Below are 19,720 nucleotides of genomic sequence, written 5' to 3' on the forward strand. Positions count from 1 at the left end.
GAGAGCCGCGCGAGGGGGGCGGAGCCTGTGCTGATCCCGCCCCCGGCCCGGCCGGCCCCGCCCCCAGCCGGCGGCGCGCGCAGGGAAGATGGCGGCGCCCAGCGCGGTGGGGCTGTGCCGGAGGCTGCGGGCCTGGCTGCCCCGGTGAGCGCGGAGAGGGGCCGGGGGCGCTCCCGGGGGCGGCTCCCCACCGCGGGAACACGGGCAGCGCGGGGGGAGGCCGGGGCCGGCTCGCCGGGAGCACACGGGGGGTGCGCACGGACGGGTCGCCCGCCTGTTTCTGCCGGGCTCATACAGGGGTGGAACTGTCAAGGTTGAGAGAGACCTTTAAGGTCATCTAGTCCGAGCCTGCAGCAGCACTGCCGTTCTAATCCCTGAACCGCATCACCCAGCGCCAGGTGCAGACGCCTCTTGAGCGGCTCCAGGGATGGTGAATCCACCGCCCCCCGCGCAGGAACGGTGAAAAAAGGGATAAAATCCCGCACTGAGCTCCTCGCCACACTGCCACCTGATGCCTCTCACATTCTGAGGAGTGTTCACATCTGTCCACATCTGTCGGCACCGGGTTACAGCCCCGCTTCCCTTGTCCTTGCAGGATAATGCCGGTGAGGTGGAGCCGCTACAACCCCAGCTACCTGGAGCCAGAAGTGAAAACGGAAGCTTATCAGAAACCTTTAGAGGAGCTGACTGAGGAGGAAAAGGAACAAATGGAGCTTAAGGCTGTTCGACCCATCAAAGCTGCTCCTCCCACTCTCTCCAGCTCCGTGTTCAGCGACCCCATGATCAGGTCAGAGAAAGCAGCAGCTCCTCCTCTCTCCAAAAACGCCTGGGAGCATTTCCAGCATTTCTTATTTGTTGCCCTTCTCTACCTTCACCTGCTGGCTGCACATTGCCTTTTGTTTCAGCACAATCCCTGTATTCCGGGTTAATCTTTTCCTATCAACGAGTCTTGTCCTGCAGTGATTAAAGATAATTATAGCAGATGTGGCAGCACCCACACTTAACCACAGGAACAACACAAAGGGATGGGGGTAGGGGGTGATATTACTATTTCTGTGGGTGATAAAATCAGAATTCATATCAGATCCTATCGGATTTTGTGCTTACAGTAAATTCACCAATATGATGATGAAGAGTGGAAATAAAGTGCTGGCCAGAAGCCTCATGTCTCAGGTAAGAACTCATGTTTCTTCTTACTATTATGGTAAAACTAGACAAAATGGAATGCTGGGGTGTCAAACCCACTGAAATTGGGAATTACCAAAACTTGGGTGGTCCATCTCTGTGGTCCTGGTGTGTTTTGCTCTGCCACATGTTGCTCACAGCATGATTCCTCTGCTAAACCATGATTTGTTTGAGAAATGTCCATTGCCCCAGCCTGGTTAGCTCACAGACCAGCAGGTGACAGCTGCATGGAGAACTTTCTCTTTCCATCCTTCAGGATCCCTGTGTCCTTTTGTACTGCATAAACTCAGAGAATACCCTTGAAAAGCATAATCTTCACTAAAGATCATCTTTGCAGCTCTCTGTCACGCCTCACCCTCTGTATAACTTGCCCTTGAAGTTGCACAGATGTGTCACCTATACTACACAGCTTGAGCCTGCTCTGACCCACAGCAACTGGTATTAACTGGTGTTCCCATCTCGTCTGTTCCACCCTTGAAATCCTTTGAAATGGGAACACATTTTGCCCAAATGTTCCCAATTAACTGCTGATACCTTGTTACAGAAAAGCACATGGGCTCTGGAGCCCAGAATTTGCAGGAGAGGATGCTCAGTGCACAGACCCCCATTCCTGGCTCCACTTTGTCCCTGCCCTTTCCTGGCTTCTGGCCGAGGTTTGTGCTCCTCATCCCCCTCATCTGAAATGCAATGACTGATAAAAGAGACTGATGAGCTGGAAGAGGGTGAAGAAAAACATGAGTTAAAGAATTTAAGAATGGGTCTTTTGCCTCTGGGGCTGGAGGACCAGCTGCTCAGGTGAAAATGGGGTGCCTGTAAAAGTGATGTAACCTCATGGAGTGGGAGAATCCATCTGCTCTGTATGTTTTCTTTCTTGCCTTTCTTCCAAGACTCTGGAGGCCATTAAAAGGAAGCAGCTGGAGAAGTACCACAAAGCTCCAGAAAATGAGAAGGAGACAATTGAATGCAACCCCTACGTCATCTTCCACCAGGCTCTCAAGAACTGCCAGCCCATCATTGGGCTCAGCAGCATCACCAGAGGAGGCAAAACCTACCAGGTGAAAGGGGGGCTGGGAGCACATCTGGTTGGGGGATTAGCTAGGGAGGCAGATGAGCTGGTTTCTACCCCATGAGCTCAAGATCATCTCTCCTTGAAAAGAGCCACTTTGCAATCTGGAGTAAAACAGCACCTAGAAACTGTCCAAAATCAGGATCCCCACCTCTGAGTATTGTGCTTCCCCTGTCACAGAATCACTAAGGATGGGAAAAGACTTCTAAGATCAATCAAGTCCAGCCATTAATCAGCAGCAGTCCCTGGTTCTCTGACTAGATGTGAGGAGAAATACACAGCAAGTATTTTCCAAAGAGACAGAGATCAGCAGCAAAATTAGTAATCCTTGGACTACCAGTCCCATCCCTTCCACTGCACCATGTTGCTTGGGGAGAGGTCCCAAACCCCTGGGGCAGGTCAGCATAGCAAAATGGGTCACCCAGATCCAGCAGGATATTTAAAACATGAGCAGAATCTGTCTCTGAGTATGGGCTCTACAACCCTTGGGGCCTGAAGGAGAGGTGAGATATGGAGGCATTAAGATTTAGATGATTTTTAAGATCCCTTCCAACTCAAACCATGGTGTGACTCTGTGACTTCTCTGTTTTCAGTGCAGAGATGGGGTGACCATCTCCCATCTCTGCTAAGTCAGACCAGCCCCGACCCAGCTCTCAAACTGGACAGAATTTCCATTTCAGTAAGAGTGGCCAGTTCCTACAGACAGAGCAGGAGAGCTGGCAGGGCTCAGCTGCAGAGAGCAGCACAGTGAACATCTGCAGGTGGCAGCTGGGGAGGAGCAGGCTGCTGATACCTGCCATGGTTGACCCCTTCCCCAGGTGCCCGTCCCGCTGACAGACAATCGGAAGCGCTTCCTGGCCATGAAGTGGATGATCACCGAGTGCAGGGAGAACAAGCACCGCCGGACCATGATGCCAGAAAAGCTCTCCCAGGAGCTGCTCCTGGCCTTCAACAACGAGGGGCCTATCATCAAGAAGAAGCACGTCCTGCACAAGATGGCAGAGTCCAACCGGGCGTACGCCCACTTCCGCTGGTGGTAGGGACCCTGCATGGGACACGCTGCCACGGCCTGAGAGCAGAGCCCTGGGGCTGCCAGCCTGGGAGTGGGAAAGGTGGAACAGCCCTTGCAGGCAGATTCTGATCTAACCCAGGGAAAGCTCGCAGGATCCCCACGAGGTTCTTTTTCTTTGTGCTTGTTTGGATGGGGGAAGGGGGAATCTGAGTTACCAGCCCCAGCAGGGCTGCTCCAGTTATTTCATAATCACTTCCCTGTGAAGACAAGCCTTAGATGTTTTTCTTACAGCAATGCTAAACAAAACCATCTTTCACTTACCTGTTTCCTGGGGATGTAAAAGTCTCTCTGCTCCTCAAATCAGCAGTATTTTTGGCTGCAGAGCTAAGAGCAGAGCTGGATCCTCTTCCACAGGGATTGGTACAACAGGCAATAAAAGGCCTTTTTTGATTTTTGATTTTTGTCATCAGCAACATGGTCTGCAGAGATTTGATGGGAATTTTGACGAAATAAAACAAGTTTTATGGGAAAGGTTTCCCGATTCCAGACCTTTGTCTCTGTTGCTCCAGCTACCCTGGTTGTGTAAAGCCCTGAGGCCCTAGACTGGAGCAGACACTGAGTTATCACAGCCTTAGGGCTTCAGTCAGGAGCAACCCTTTAGGATTGCTTCAGAGCTCAGCAGCTGCGCAGGGAGAAAGCAGGGCACACATTAGTTGAAAACTTTTATTAGAAAAAAAAAATCTTTCAATAGACTATTTTGTTTCCTTTCTTCCTCTCCCGTGCTTGTAAGAAATATACTGTAGCTGAAACTTGCAAAATTCTGAAAAAAAGTGACTGTTATTGTATAAAACTATAAAACCCATTCCTACACGTGCTCAGGGACCTCTCCTGTTGCAGTCTGCCCCGTGGCAGATATTCCTGGCTGTGGGAGAGGCTATGTGCATGCAGGTGCAGCCAGCATGCTGGAAGGACTTTGGGAAAAAAAGCACTTGGTGGAGCTATTTGTGAGGACACAGTGTGTTCTGTGACCTGTCCCAGAGAACCAGGTACAACCTGAGCTGGAGATTTCCCTGCTGCCTCCCACAGCTCTGCTGGCTTTGGGGTGAAGCAAAATGTTCTCAGCCTAAACTGTGCTTTCTGTAACACTCATAGAAAATGCTGGTGTGAACTAGAAGCCTCCCGAGCCCTTTGCTGGCAGCAGCCCAATATTAAGACAAAATCAGTGGAAGAACTTGCTGGGTGAAGTGTGCCCTTCCCGTCACTCTGAATCTCCTAAATCAGACCAGCACCAGCTGCATCTGACAGTAGGTGCAAAGAACTCTAGCCAGTATAAATCCTATTTACAGGAAGTGCTAGAAAACTAATGTGAAAAATTCCAATTTGGTACAAAGCTTGCTGGTGAACTCCTCTGCCACAGGAGGTTAATCCGTCACTTCACTGTAATAATATTTCTGGGCAGCGTCTGTCATCTTCCAGTCAGCAGCTCGGAACTCGATGATCTCCAGCAGCAGGAGCTGGGACAGGGAGCTGAGCCCCTCCTGCAGGAGGAAACCGTCTCGCAGGAGGGAGAAGAGCTCGTCCATCCGCTGGGAATTCATCTTCTCCAGCTGCTCACCAATGCGGTGGAGCTGCAGGACCAAGCAGTCCACCTTCAGAAGGAAGAGCAGATGAGCACAAAGCAATGGAGGCTCCTCTGCACCCCCCGGGCTGGGCTTTCTACAGGTCCTTGGCAGGACAACAGGAACATCAGCAGCTCTTCCCTGCACTCACCTCCTCCTCCTTCTGCAGGCTGTCGGGCTGGGCCAGCCGGAACAGGCAGTCGTACACAGGGTTCACCAGAGCCATCATGGGCATGTTGTTCACCTGCAAGGAGAGTGCAGCGTTGTCAGCCTGGGGCCAGAAGGGAGTCTGCAGCTATTTTAATAGTTATTCCCTTGCTGCTCTCCAAGGAGAAGGGAGCAGGATTTATTTGTGCTGTGTTAGTGGGATTTGCAGCAGAGATCAGACATTTGAGTCTCCAGGAACCAGAGGAGCTGAACAAATGACGTAAAAAATATCTATTTTTAAATGTAAGCAGGTAGTCATGGGAAATACACTTGTTCCAACAGTATTTTTCCTGCCTGCAGCTCTACTTGCATCATTTTTACATCTACTCCAAGCAGGAATTCCAAGTTCACACACTGCACAAAGGCCTGAAGCCAAACTCCATCAGCAAACCCCACAGCAACTAAACCAGTCCAATCTGGGATGTCTGGGAGCAGGCAAATCAGGGGATTTCAAGCAGCAGGTACCAAATGAGGAAGCTGAGACACTGTGACTATTCCTGAAGACTTCCTCTGCCTCTCCAAGCCTGTAGGTAGCACCAGCCATGTCATCATCCTTGTGCTAAGAACCAGCATGGCCCCCATGGCTGGTTCTGTACAACACCCACCCAACGCCCCTGCTCTGGTATCCTGGGATGTCCAGGCCCTTGTGGCAGTCCAGGCAGCAGCAGCTGGCTGCTCCTGCTCCAGCTCCTCACCCTCAGGTAGTCAAAGATGTTGCAGATGAAGGTGACGTAGCAGATCCAGGCCTGGAGCGAGCGGGTGCGCAGCTCCTCCCTGTCCTTGTACTCCTGCTGCAGCCGGTTCAGCAGGCTCCTCCGGAAGATGCTCTGCCCAACTTGTTTGCTCTCTGCCTATAAGCCCACAAAAACAGGATGAAGGGATGAAACGGGTGTCAGAAGGGCAGGGGGATGCAGTACCACAAAGATACCCTCCTGTGATTCCCAGAGAGGCAGAAAAGCTGCCACTTGCTGCCTATGCTGGCCCACTGCTTCTGGATGCTGCCACTGCATGGGGCAAGTGGCAGGAGAGGAGAGATGGGCAGGGGGTCAGATGTGACTGGGGCAAAGCCCTTCCTGGCCCAGCCCAGGGACAAGGCACCCAACAGCCCAGATGTGTCACTGTCCAAACAAGCTCTCACCTGGATGATGGTGTAGCAGATACGCCCAGCCTCCTTGCTGAACACAGAGTCCTTGAGGGACTGGTCCACTATAATATTGGCTACTTTCTCCAGGTCCACATTACTGGGGTCTGCAGAGAAGAGAAATACTGTAAGGATCTAGCCCTCTTTGGCCCCTGATTGCTTTGAGGCACCTGGAAAACAACCAAGGTCTGTGCAGGGCCCAGTACAGCCACATTAAATGGTGCAGAAACCCTGTGTGGCAGAGGAGCTCATAAAAACCTGCTGACCTTTGAGGGCTGTTTTCAGCAGCTTCTGAGTCTCGGAGTCAAAGGACTGTATTTTGTACTCTTCTTTGCCTGTTTCCCCCATGACTGGTTTCCTCCAAGGGTGAGAGTCAGGGCAGTGGATGAGCTAGTGACAGTCCCTGGGGAAGGAGCACACAGAGCTCAGTTGGACAGAGGCAAACCTTGACCCATTTGCCATTTGGCACATCCCAGGTAGTGTTGAAGCTGTTTCCTGACAGCTCCCCACCCCAAGGAAACTCCTCTTTAATTAGGGCACCAACTCCACCCCTAGATCTATGCAAATCCCCATTCCTACATCTCTTAAAGCCTTGTCTGCTGCCAGCTGATGATAGAACTTCCATCTTCAGAGCCTTTATATTTTTCTGATATGAAAAACACGTTATAGGCAAAGCAGATCCAAAATACACCCAGAATATATGTAGCTGTATCACAGGAAGGCTCCCTTGGGCCTTGTAAACACCAATTCAACAGCTTTCATACAAAAATCTGGGAAGAATCAAAGCCAGTACAAAAGCATCCAACACATGCTCACCAGAGCACCTTTCCTGCACCAGAGCCAGGCTCCCTCAGCTCTCAGTGCAACACAGCAAACTCAGCAGCCAAATCCCCAACAGCACCAGCTCCCATCTCATCCCTCTGCAGTCAAGCTCTGCTCTGCAGCACCCACAGTGCTCCTAACTAATCTCTAGATTGATTTTCTTCTGCTTCATGATTGAAGACAGCAAGAGGGTACCCACGGCACAGAGAGGAAGGGCTTGCTTTGACTCTCACAGGATCTGCTGGATGGAAATGCAGGGCTGTCCAGACCGGCAGCACAAACAGGAGAAGGCAATCGGCCAGATGAGTTTTGCCAGCTCGTCGAAATTCCTCGGCCATTACTCACCCCTCTGTGCAAACAGGTCCCTGCCAGATCAAAGCCCGGGAGCCTTTAGGGGCACGGGACAGGTACCGTGGGCAGTCCCCTCACACAGAGCACAACAGTAACTTAGAGCCAAAGCAGCCCCATGGGGGTGACCCCCTGCCGATGCTGCTCTCGCAGCCAAAGCTCTCACTACCCTGGGACTGGCACAGAGGTTTTTTTCCCAGGTGGATTCACAAGCAGCTGGGTGCCCTCCGTGCCGTGCCTGCTTGGCAAACCCCTTCTTGCCGACCTCTCCTCTCCCTGCATCTGCTCTCATGCCATGCTGCACTGCCAGTGGAGCAGCCCGAGATCAGCAGCAGCAGCCCCGTGTCCCAGCGGCAGCATCTCCAGCAGCAGAGCACAGAGCCTCACCCGGCACAGCGTTCAGACAGACACGCGGCTGTGCCGCCGCATCCCGGCCCCTCTCCCGGAGCTTCTGTTCCACGGCTGCTTTGAACTGCCGCGCCAAATAACTGCCCAGAGCAAACCACGGCGTGTGAACACCGAGCCAGGCAGGTCGCGCCTGCACTAGAGACCCTCCTGCCAGCACCGCCTTATCGGAAGGGCTGGTGGTGGTGGGTGACACGGGGCACCGACTGCTCCTCTGCCACCGGCCCCTGCTGGACGAGCCGTCCCGGGGGCTGCCACGGCTGGGGTCAGCACCCTCCACCTGCCGGTGATCCACCAGCTCAGGTCACACCTGGCACTATGGGCTGGACAAGTCCTGGTCACTATAGGGAGAGGGAGAAGAGCAGAGTCTCCTCTGCCACCCCACAGTGTCTACCCCAGGGGGTCTCCTCCGGAACCCCTATCCCATCCCCACCGAGCCGCAGGGGAACCCCCAGCGCCGAGACGCCTCTTGCCCGGGGCAGCTGGACCAGCGGAGCCCGCAGGAACCCTCGCCGCCGCCTCCCGTCGCTCCAGCCCGCGGCTGGCACAAGCCCAGGGCCACCGGCCGGAGGAAGAGGCGGGTCCCGGGGAAAGCGGCCCCCGGGTGCCCCGGGCAGGGCAGGGCAGGGCAGGGGGAGCCGGGCACAGCAGCCCCACCGACCTGCCGGCCGCCCCCGCTGCGTCCTCCGACCGCCGGGACATCTCCGGCACCTCCCGAGCCCCGCGCCCTCCCGGCACGGCCCAGGTTTCCTCTTAGGTCATTTCCTCGCCCAAGCCGGGGGAGGGCCGGGCCGGGCCGGGCGGGAGAGCGGCGGCAGCGCCACCGCCTGCGAGCGCCGGGCACGGCGGGCTGAGCGCCGGGAAACTGCCGGGCTCCCCCCGGGCACGGCGGGCTGAGCGCCGGGAAACTGCCGGGCTCCCCCCGGGCACGGCCGCTGCTCCTCGGGGAACTCCCGGGCTCCCCCCGGGCACGGCCCGCTGCTCCTCGGGGAACTCCCGGGCTCCCCCCGGGCATGGCCGCTGCTCCTCGGGGAACTCCCGGGCTCCCCCCGGGCACGGCCCGCTGCCCCCCGACACCCTCCCGGGCACGGCCGCTGCTTTTCCGCCTCCCCCCCGCCCCGGAGGGTCGCGGGCAGCACTCACCGCTCTGCCCCGGTCCCCCGCGGGATTGTCCCGGCGCTCCACGGGTGACAACGGCGTGAATTCCGCCCTTCCCTCCGGGCCAGAGCACGCTGCAGCTGAGTAGTATAAAAAATGAGTAGAAAAAAAGTCAGCAAAGGGAGATGCACCAAACCAACGCACTGCAACAAAAGCTGAGTATAGTATAACAGACTTCTCGTTTTTCCTCTCAAATCTCAACCATTTCATAAGGGAAGACCCCGCAGGGGGTGAAGCCTTCACCGCAGAGCAGCCAGGCTGCTGAGACCAGGGAATGGTTGAGGGAGCACGGAACGAACCGTTCGGGAACATTTTCTGTAGCACTGCATGGCCTGGCTGGATACAAACAAAGCCTGGACTCATCCACCGAGGCTGTGAGGCTCAGGACTGGCTACCACAGCTCCAAAAGCCCCTCTAGGACACAGCAGTGGGACTGGGGTGAAATAAATCCCCCTTGGTGGATCCCTTTTGGTGCAGTCCTCAACAGCGATACCCAACACAGAGGGTACAGTTCTGCCTGGGGCTGAGGAGCACCCACAAGCCAGTGATGGGAAGTTCAAATGGCCCCTGTTGCCCCACACTCTGAGCCCTGATTACCCTCCCTTTCAGGCAGCAGGAGGGCCACGTTTCTCCTGCAAGGTCCAACATGAAGAGGAAAAGAATAAACGAGCTGCAGCCAGACACTGCGTAACAAAATATTTAATGTATCTTGTCTTAAAGGTAGGCACACACTGTGCGTGTTATGCTCAGATGCTTTCAGGAAACAGCAGCTGCAAAAGATCCACTCGGGCAACACAGCAAAATGCCACAGTTACAGTTTCTACATCACAAGAGAAACTTAAATCCAAATTAGATACAATCTATTCCAGTCCCGACCATAAAACATTCATTTCATGTCAAAGATGATGCTGTGCAGCTCTGGATGAGCGTCCTGAGAGTGGGACTGTCCTGGGAGCTTGGTGAGTCAGGCAGCACTGCAGGAAGCAGCACGTTCCTCGCAGATCTTGTGTGTCCGAGGCCGGCTCAGGGCCGTGCTGGAGCTGCAAACAACCTCAGCACAGCTCCTCGCCAGTGCTCAGCCCGCTAAGAGGCTTTTGGATGTTCTCGCGCTAAAAGGCACTAGAAGAAAACAAACCCAACTGCTGAGCAGCTTGTGAGGTGAGCTGCAGGCAAATTCCTGGTGATAGGATTAGCTTGGAAAGAAATCCCAAAGGCCAAAAAAATCAGCCAAGTCTCACAGCGAGGCATTTGCCATGTTGAGTCACTTCACACTGAACAGGAGCACGCAGCTTCCAGAGCAAATCTGTTCCAGCACCTGGGAGAACAAGGTGACCACAGATCTCTCCCTGCTCCTCTAATTCTAAGAGATTTAGCTCCTAACAGCATGTGTTTTGCCAGAGCAGCATGAGAAATAAGACCTGTCCTCCTAGTGCTTCATTCAGCCTCAATCCTACAGAGAAATCCACATTCCTCTTACAGTGCTTTCCCCAGCAAAGTGCATATGAGAAATCTATGAGAGACAGATCTGCTGATCAGAGGTGAAGAAGAGATTGTTGGATGCAGCTCCTAATATTGTTGAGGTTGTCTCCTCTTTCTCCCTCTCACTGGAAGCCCAGATGCCTTTATGGGGCTGTAACATTTGTGACTGACAGCCCAAGGGCCTCTGACCAGGGAGTGTCTCTTCCACAGCCTGGGCCAGACAGGCACAACTTAAACTCCAGCTTTGCCATCTCTTGTGTGGAGGCAAACTCAGTTAATGCAGAGTGGAGGAAAAAACGACCCCAGAGAGGAAAAGCTGCTCCATACTCTCCAGCGCTGCCCTCTCCATGGAGCAGCCAAGCTGCCCACACCAGCATCACCCCAACCTCCACAGCACCTTGAGGAACATCATCTTAACAGAGCACAGATCTTCCTGTTCTTTCCTGCTGCTGAGTTCCCAACCAGTGTCCCCCTGTTTTGTGCGGTTTAACAGCAGCTCTTTGACAAAAAATGGAAGGCAAGTCTTGCAATGTTTAGACAGGATGGACGAGTCCCCATTTCCTAAGGAAGCCTAGGTCAGCACCAAACATTTTCTGCTCTGGCCTGTCCCTCCTAATCATCACAGCATTCCTCTCACCAGCAACAAAAGACAGTAACAAAGCCAACCTGTTTGTGTCTGTTTTGAAACAAGACGTTTCTCTCCATCAGAAGGATGTCATGAGGCTGAGTTCATTACTCCTTATGATGTCTTTCCAAGAACAACAGGTGAACAATAAACAAAGGCTAAAGGTTAAGAATATTTTGAGATCTCTCAGAAGAGCCTAAATAACACAAGATTGAGACATTTGGAGAAACTCCACATTTTCTGCTCTAAACAAAATGGCCATTTTTAGAGTATATGCAGCTCTCTCTTTCTCTTTAAGACTCACATATTGGCCTCCTGCCTGACCCTGACACTGTTCAATGAACTTAATTTTATGCAGCTCAGTCACCTGCAGGCCACGTTATACTCCCAGATCTCAAACCTAAAACAGACACAAAGTTATTCAGCCTGGGCTTGCATGGAATTTCTCCAGATACCTCAGCCACCAGTGAAACAGCTGTTTTTAAAAAAAGCCTCTCACAATAGCTCAGGATAAGTGAGAAATGCTGATATGCTCAAAATTGCCAGAAGTTACGTCAATGGAATGGAATTGGTCACGCTGGAATTTGGCCAGACCATTTGGGATTAACACCCTGAATACTGCAAAAGAGCTGGGAAAAGCTCTGTGTTAAGAACAGTCAAACCATCCTCCAAATAACTGCAGTGCTCTGCCTTATCCACCCCTTGCAGATGACGAACTGCTTTTGTAGGGCAGGCCTGGGAACTCTGCCCTCCACACAGCTGAGCCACACCCTACTAGGCTTGAAAAAACACAGAATAAAAGAGGAGGAAAAAAGTAATTTTCCTCTTTTCCACTGTTACATAAATCAGAGTTGTTGATAGGTTATTTTGTTGTCTTTTTTTAACCACTCATAAAACGTTTGAAACTCAGAAAAACACTTTTCCATCTCTAATTCAATCACCCATGTGAAACACCACGCTCAGTCAACCATTTCCCATTTGATGTTCATTCCTTTCACTTCAGCAAATCTTGTCAAAACATTTTCATCTGCTAGCACCAGTGCAGGACTGAGGTTCTGAAATATTTTGAGGCCACTACAGAAATACTTGTTAGACACATTCAAAGGTACTATTAAATAAATAATGATTAAAAAATTACTAGTTTCCACAGGACTTTCCCTTCATTATTACAACTTAATAATAATTCTTCCAAGAATAATTATTTCTTAACTCTATACAGCATTTGTTTACTCACTGCTTTGAAGCAAAGAACCCTGAAGTAAAAATTGGGTTTGTGTGTTGAATCCCCTGAGAGTGGGGCTCTTAATATGCAGGTTTGCTTGTAAAAAGTGTGAGTGAGGCACTGCAAATCCCTAAGAGATGTATGGCCAGACACCAGGTAGAGAAATGGGAATTCAGCATGCAGTCAAGCTCACTGGAGTTAAAGGAAGAACAAGTCTGGTCCAGCATGATCAGAGAACATGGTGGGTTTAAGAGACAGAGAATGCTCAGACAGCAAGTGGTGACGAAGAAGCAGCAGCTGGCAGCAAAGGAAAGGAAAGAACAACTGAGGGTCTGTGCACTAACGTGGCTTTACCTGACTTCACACCAGCAGGAAGGACGGAGTGACATGTGCAACACCAAGACAAGAATCTGGTGCAAACAGCAGGAACAGAGCAAGGGAATAAAGCTGTGCAGATGCAGTGTTAGGAAGTGTTTGGTTGGTTAAGCAGCACTAGGCTGGGCCAGAATCCCCTCTCTGGGATCCAGGATAAGCTCAAGGGTTCACCCACTTTATTGGGTGCCTTTCCAGAACACAGTCACTGCTAGGGAAGGGTCTGTTGGTTCCCCCTCTCCCCACTAAATGTGCCCTGATATGAGAGGAGACAGAAGAAAAGTGCTCTGTTAAACAGCTCCCAGCCAAGCAGTTCAGTGTCTCCAGCAGAACTGCAGTCGCCTTCTCCTTCTGCTTGGTCCCAGGAGGTGATTCCCCACAGGCTGGGGGAGCTCTGGGAGCTCTGACATTTCCAACATGCTGGTGACAGAGCAGGGCCATCAGTCTCCCCTCCTGAGGAGAACAGCAGGCAGCCACACATGTCCCTTTCAGCCTTCTTTCCTCTCTGTGCTCTCCGGGCTCCTCATGGCGCACAGGAGGCCACAGAACAGCTCGTACCAAAAGAAGATGAGGCCAGTGGAGAAGGCAGCCTTCAGCAAGCTGGGAGAGAGGCCCTTGAAGAACCCACCTGGGCCCTCCTCCCGCATGATCTGCCTCATGCAGTCCAGGAGACCCCCATACGTCCGTACCTGGGAGAGAAATGGCAACAAGGTTAACAAGAAAACTGCAGGACAACTGAAAAAACCCCACAAAGATCCCCAAACTATACCACAAAAACATTATCTTGACATGCAGCCTGGAGATGCCTTTCTGGATAATATCATAACTAACTGAAAGTTTCAGAGGCAGTTTAGAGAGGGCAGGATAGAGGAAATGCAGACATTTAGCATCAGCAATGGTTTATGCACATATTCAGTGAATGGCTGTAAAACCTCTGCGTGCAAGTGCAGCATTACTTTAAATTTATGGCACAGGTTTGTGAAGTCATTATTTCAGATTGTGCAGCTGCTATTTTCTATCCCCTTCACTGTCAAAGAAGGAAAAATTTTTGAGTTTTCTGACAGAAAGAAAACACAGCTACAGCACTTAGAAGTTTCCAAATTAGCTGTCTGCATGTTGTCATGTTACATGGTGCAGTTTTAACATCTTGTGACACATCAATGCTAAGAACAAATTCTATATCTCACTGCAAGAGGAAAAGCATCCAATGCAATGGGCTGAGACATTAAAATTGTGTTCCAGAGTTTCTTAGGGTACAGACTGATTTCCTTCTCAGATCCAAGAAATCTTACGGAAAAGAGAAAATTTCCACATTTCATGGAAAAAAGAGCCTTGAAAAATCTGTATTTGTCTTCAAGTGTATTTCAAGGTGGTAACAATGGTGCTAAAGAACACCAGAGTATTTAATTTGTTTTGAATTTCAGCCTATTCTCATACATGAAACACATGTTGAACACTTGGTGCCTATTTCTTATGTCAAAATATTAATTGCAGAAGAGGAGCCTGACAGCCAGGTGACAGCACAGAGCCAGTGTCATCCTCTCCTAGTAATTTGGTTGTGAATCAGAAAAAACAAGCTGGAACTAGAAAGGTCAAGTAAATCAAAACCCCTTTGCCTGCCTGACTCATCCCCATCTCAAAACAGCTGATGGAGAGGGATGACAAGCCAGAGCACAGGTATGTTGGACAGCTCCCTCCTGGGACCTATCATAAAATAAACCCAGTATGTTCACGTATAAATTCACATTATTTAAGGAGACTGTTGCTCACTGGGAGCTCCCAACCCAAACATGGACTCAACAGGTACCATTGGTAGATTGTCACTGCATTCCAGTGCACTGGACCAGCTCCATACTCAGGAAAATCTACCACTTCCAGCATTTCTCACCTGTCCAAAGGCTGCCCGAGCCTGCTCAAAGCCACCCACTTGCAGTCGCTTTTTGACCACATCCAAAGGGTACGTGAGGCTTTTGCTGATGACTCCAGCACAGCTGCCACAGACAAGGTTTTTAACATTGGCTGAGAAGCAGAAAGGGAAAAGGATAGCAGGGAGGAAAAAAAGAGAATTATCAGGGAATTCTGATTAAAGATCATAAGAGGTAAGTTTAAAATTACTCTTCACAAGAAGTAAGGTCAAAAAAGTCCTTTGAAGTTGCATCGCCTCTTCTGCAATAGTTTTGGCTAAAGAATCTCAAGCTATTTTTTCAGGCTTGCAATGTCTGTTGGAATCAGAGGACCAGCTCCTCCTGGTCCATTACACTGACTTATGGTTTTGCTGTGCTCAACAAACCCCAGTCACCAGACAACCTGCTGCCAGTGGATGGAAGTTTTCATGCCCCACTCCAGGTAAAAGCCTGGTCACTGGAAATCTTGCAGCCCTGACTGCTCAGGCTGATGTATTCTGGATTGGAATGTCACAAGCTGACACTGTCTGATGATTCCAGAGGCTTTTTGGAAATGATTTCTGTATTAGGCTTTTTCCTGACAAACATGAGCTCGAGCACAAAACCACCATCAGCCTCTGCCACCTAAAATTAAACATGCAGACATGATATTGAAAAGTCTAGTTTCTCTGCTGAAGAAATTCCACTGAGGAACAAAGTCATGCTGCTGCTGCATCCCTCTCACTCAAGGAGGCACAGGTATCAAGAACTACCAAGGTGGCAGGTTGCATCAGGATGAGGTTCTCTTACAATGGAGCTAGGAAACAACATGAAAACATCAAATCAAGAGCCTGGCAGCTTTAAATTAGAGTAAATGAACCCTCTTCCCTAACAGCTGTGCTGGAATCTGTGGGCAGATTTACTAAGGAAATCCAAGAGTCCTGTCCCCACAGCACTAATGAAACAGAAAGATGATGGCAGCAGTGTCTTCCCACAGCATCAGTAATGGGACACTGTTAAAGAAAGAGCACCCTGGCCTGTGACACTTCACTTTCCCACCCACCTGCTTCCATCATGGCTGTCTTGGGTTATGTAACAAAAAAAAAAAGTGTATTCTATTTCATCTGTAGAAAGCAGTTGGGGGGATGTTTATCTGTTGTAACTCCAGGGGGGAGGGGGCAGCTGCTCACACTGGGTGGGGCATTGTTCCTTATCTCCTCCACCTCCTGTCCTCCCTCCCAGGGAATACCTTCTGTTCATGGGCCATCAAGGCTCACCAATGACAGGACACGTTACATCATCCCATTGGGAGATGCTCCACCCAGTGGGGGGAGCCAAACCATTCCTACCAGATAAAAACTGAGATGTAGGAGCACCAGGCACCCAGTGTTCCCACTGGATTCCCAGAGGAAGACCAGACCCATCTCGCCATTGCTGGACCCTGCTCTACGGGACCATCTCTATTCCAACAGAATCACATCTGCCACTCCAGGAGGGTTCACTTTGGACTGTTTCCAACACCCTGACCAACAGGGTGAGAGGTTGTATTTCTGACTCTGCCAGGGTTTCTAGGATTTTGTTTTTTTAATTGCTTGTTTTTTTGTACTACTACGTTTGCATTCTTAATATTTCTAGTAAAGAAACTGTTATTCCTATACCCAAATCTTTGCCTGAAAACCTTTTAATTGCAAAATTATAATAATTTGGAAAGGGGGGGGGTTGCATTCTCCATTCCAAGAGAAAGTCCAGCTTTCCCTGGCAGACACCTGTCTTGCCAAACCACGACAGATTTATTCCACAACAGGAGCTGTTTGTGAACTCTGCTGTACTTATTTTGGCATTTCCGTGCAGGAGTAAAAATGAGAGGTGGGAAATTGAGATACTTTTCAGATGTTGCATCAAAAAAGTGAAAGGACTAATAGAGCTTACACCAGTCACCAAAACCAGCATTCATCCTCTTTCTCTCCTGACTGCAGCCATCACTGTCCCAAGTTCCTACCTCCACTCTGTGCTTCAGCTGGAATCACCCATTTGGAAAACTGCTGCAGGATGTTGTAGAAGAAGAACTGGAGACCAGCATATGGAAAGATAGCAACAAGTGTGGGGGTCAAACCTCTGTAGAAAGTCCGAGGCCCTTCTGTCCGGTACATGGTCACCACTGCATGGCGAAGGTTGGGGTAGATCTGGACAACAAGGAAGAGGCTGAGTGACTTTCCAGTGAACTTAAAACCACCAAACTGAAGGTCAGGACATTTCCCAGTAATGGGTATAGGAACTTCCTACTGCCCAAAATGCAGGTGACTGTCTTTGGCACAAAGTGATGAGCAAGATGATTTTCCACACCCTCACAGTGCTCTCTGCTAAGCCCTTGTGGCTTAAAAGAAACAAGGCACAGAGCTGAGTTCTGAGACCACCTGCATAAAAGACATAATTGTTTTTCTTTTAACAATTCTTAACTCCTGCAACAAAGTGCATAAAATACATACAGTAATTCTACTGCAGGCTAAATACAGAAATGGCTCTGATACAAATCTGTCTCATTGTTACAGACCTAGTTAGCACAGAGACCAATTCTTGTGTAAATAAGAACATGAAGCACAGGTGAAAGGTGACTGGTTTCAAGTATCATCCCCATCATTATCTAAACATGACTCTGCATGTGCAAACTTTCAAAAATGCAATGTTTATCAACCAGGGTAGCGGGTTCTATAAAAAGCCAACAGCCAAAGCAAAAATTGAGTTATCCTGTTAAGGACAATTTCTCCTTTCTGCATCACCTGCCAGGATCTCAGAAGCAGCAAAACACAATTAGGAAAGCTGTGTCAACAGCACGAAGGATAACTCGGCAACAGTGCAAACACTGGCCTTAACAGCACCTGCTCCTTCATTTTAACCCACAGCACTGTATGTGCTTTCAAACCTCCTGCACCTTCCAACATGTGAAACATTGCTGCTGCTGCCGTGGATGACAGCAGGGAGTGCTGAGGCTCACCTTTGGCTCGCCCTGGGCAGCGAAGCGGGTGCGCAGCGTGTCCACGGGCTGCACGGCGACGGTGGCGGTGCAGGCGGCCAGGCCCCCGCACACCAGGTGCACAAAGGAGCCGCGCGCGTTGAAGGAGGTGACGTTGTGCACCAGCTCTGTCAGACTCTCGAAGGTCATGAACTGGCAGAAACAAAAGTGGCACAGGTCAGGATCTTCAAGGCTCACACAGGTCTCCCACTCCTCTCTTAATTTCACCCACAGCTCCACCCCTCCCTGCTTGTTACCACCTTCTACCTCCTTCAAAAGTCAGCCCCAAGTTGCAAAGTGTAAAAATCACTAAACAGCCCAGGGAGTGTTTGAGATACTCTGGTGTCCCACACTTCTGCTAACTCTTGCATTTAGAATTGTGAAAATCTCATTTTAATGTTCTGTGGATCCAGAAGAGTGTTTGCTATGTCTAAGATATGCTGTCCTTTACCCTTTCAGCCACTGCTCCTAAAGCTGTTATTAATGTTTACAAATTAAACATAATAAGGCTGTGTAAAACACCCTCATCAGCTTCACAGATTTTTTCCTAACAAGATCTTAGGGTGACAGCATGAGTAGAAGCAAAAAACTTCCCAGGCTTGGGGCATGAACAGCTAAGCCAAGTATCAGGAGTAGAGAGAGCTTTTCTATGACAGGAGATACAGACAGAGCTCAGTTTGCTCTTGCTGTGCTCCAGTCTATTCAGCAAGCTCAGGAATATTAATTTTGGAATTATACACCAGCTTTACCCAGCTACATCCTGAACACAGATGGTCTGAGGGAGCAGAGCAGTGTCCTGTGTACAGAGTGTGCCCAGGTGATGCCTGGTCCCCTCACCTGAACAGCTCCAAAGCCGATGGACAGGAACTGAGCGGGAACGTGGCCCTTCCAGAAGGCTGTCAGGCCCTCCTCACGGAAGATGCGCTGCACGGCTTGCAGGATGCCATGGTACTTGGCCGTGGGGTTTCTGGAGGAGAGCTGCTCAATCTGGAGCTGGAGAAAATGGGAGAAAATATTTTCCATTTCACCCTTCAACACTGGTTCAAAGTGTCCCGGTCAGGAATTCACAGCCCTGTCAGCCAGCCAATGCTAAGGGATGACATTCTGTCTTCCCACAGAACCACATTCAGATCTGACTGGGATGTTATTTATGAAGGGCTCTAAAAGAATAAAAACGTTCACGAACACAAAGATAAGCAGGAGGGATGATGGCGAAATTCAGTCAAGAGTGGAAGTCATTCAGAAAACCAGAAAAAGAACGAACTCTGAGTAACAAAAGATCCCATTCCCAGACAAGTTAAGCTGTATAAATAGAAGTGGTGGACACAAGATAGCCCTACTTCCTTGTATAACTTGTGCACGAAGTAGGTGAGGACTGACGAGCGGATTCAGTGCTCTGTGGCTGCAGAGGTGACCTGTTCCCTCAGGACACGATCAGCTCCGCTCCCTGACGCTCCTTCCCCCCTGCCCCCGGGCACGCCGCGAGTGAGGTACCTGAAAGCGGATCTTGAGGACATCCAAGGGGCTGACGAGGACCCGAGTGACCAAGCCGGACGCTGATCCTGCCGCAGCCGCTTCCGCCGAGGACACGCACCTGGCTCCGGGATCGTAGCCCACCATACCTGCCGGCCTGGGCAGGGCACGGGGCACTGAGCGCCCCCGCACCGAGCCCCCGCCCCACAGTCCCCTCACGGCAAGGCCCGCAGCCCCCTCCTCACCCCACACTCCCTCTTCACTCCACGGGACACACGTTTGCCCCTCTGCACCGCTCCCTCTGCCCCGCAGCTCCCGCCCGTGGCAGCCCCTGAGGCGGGTCCGAGCCGAGCCCGCCGAGACCGCGAGTGTCCGCCCTGGGCCGACTCCCGCCGCGCCGCCTCACCCGCCGCCGCCGGCTCCGCATTGCGCCTGCGCGCCGCGGGGGCCGCTGGGAGATGTAGTCCCGGGAAGGGCGCCCAGGTCGGCAACACGTGCGGGATGGGGCGATGACAGAACCATGGGGTCAGCGGGGCCGCACAACACCCGAGACCACGGAGTCCGCCTTGTCAGCCAGACCACAGCACTGAGTGTCTCTCCTTAGACACCCCCAGGGGCAGGCAGTGACAACTCCCCATTCTAATGTCTAATCACCCTTTCCATGAAGAAATTCTTCCTGATGTCCAACTAAAA

The 19,720-nt window shown here is 51.1% G+C and overlaps 3 protein-coding genes across 5 annotated transcripts; 1 reads left to right on the forward strand and 2 right to left on the reverse strand.

The window, feature by feature from the left end:
* Positions 1 to 63: 63 nt before the first annotated feature.
* MRPS7 (mitochondrial ribosomal protein S7) lies at positions 64 to 3,811 on the forward strand. The gene is made up of 5 exons (XM_083874400.1): positions 64 to 144; positions 596 to 787; positions 1,110 to 1,173; positions 2,073 to 2,240; positions 3,070 to 3,811. Exons 1-5 carry the CDS (start codon positions 89 to 91, stop codon positions 3,289 to 3,291), a joined length of 702 nt encoding a protein of 233 aa, XP_083730526.1. The 5' UTR covers positions 64 to 88; the 3' UTR covers positions 3,292 to 3,811.
* A 161-nt stretch (positions 3,812 to 3,972) lies between these two features.
* Positions 3,973 to 8,670, reverse strand: MIF4GD (MIF4G domain containing). The gene is made up of 6 exons (XM_083874401.1): positions 8,467 to 8,670; positions 6,497 to 6,633; positions 6,228 to 6,337; positions 5,785 to 5,940; positions 5,034 to 5,126; positions 3,973 to 4,912 (listed from the first exon to the last, which is right to left on the reverse strand). The coding sequence occupies exons 2-6, from the start codon at positions 6,576 to 6,578 to the stop codon at positions 4,685 to 4,687; spliced, it is 669 nt and encodes a 222-aa protein (XP_083730527.1). The 5' UTR covers positions 6,579 to 6,633; positions 8,467 to 8,670; the 3' UTR covers positions 3,973 to 4,684.
* Positions 8,671 to 8,799: 129 nt separating this feature from the next.
* Positions 8,800 to 19,380, reverse strand: SLC25A19 (solute carrier family 25 member 19). Of its 3 annotated transcripts, none has more exons than XM_083874441.1 (7): positions 19,305 to 19,380; positions 19,049 to 19,184; positions 18,392 to 18,547; positions 17,537 to 17,707; positions 16,544 to 16,727; positions 14,550 to 14,680; positions 8,800 to 13,350 (listed from the first exon to the last, which is right to left on the reverse strand). In XM_083874441.1, exons 2-7 carry the CDS (start codon positions 19,172 to 19,174, stop codon positions 13,150 to 13,152), a joined length of 969 nt encoding a protein of 322 aa, XP_083730567.1. In that variant the 5' UTR covers positions 19,175 to 19,184; positions 19,305 to 19,380; the 3' UTR covers positions 8,800 to 13,149. The 3 variants fall into 3 exon arrangements, with proteins under 3 accessions (XP_083730567.1, XP_083730568.1, XP_083730566.1); XM_083874442.1 differs by having other exon boundaries at positions 8,800 to 10,082; positions 19,273 to 19,333; XM_083874440.1 differs by having other exon boundaries at positions 19,273 to 19,333.
* Between the last annotated feature and the right edge of the window lie 340 nt (positions 19,381 to 19,720).

Source organism: Zosterops lateralis (genome assembly GCF_965231275.1).
Source record: "Zosterops lateralis genome assembly, chromosome: 18".
NCBI classification, from domain to species: domain Eukaryota; kingdom Metazoa; phylum Chordata; class Aves; order Passeriformes; family Zosteropidae; genus Zosterops; species Zosterops lateralis.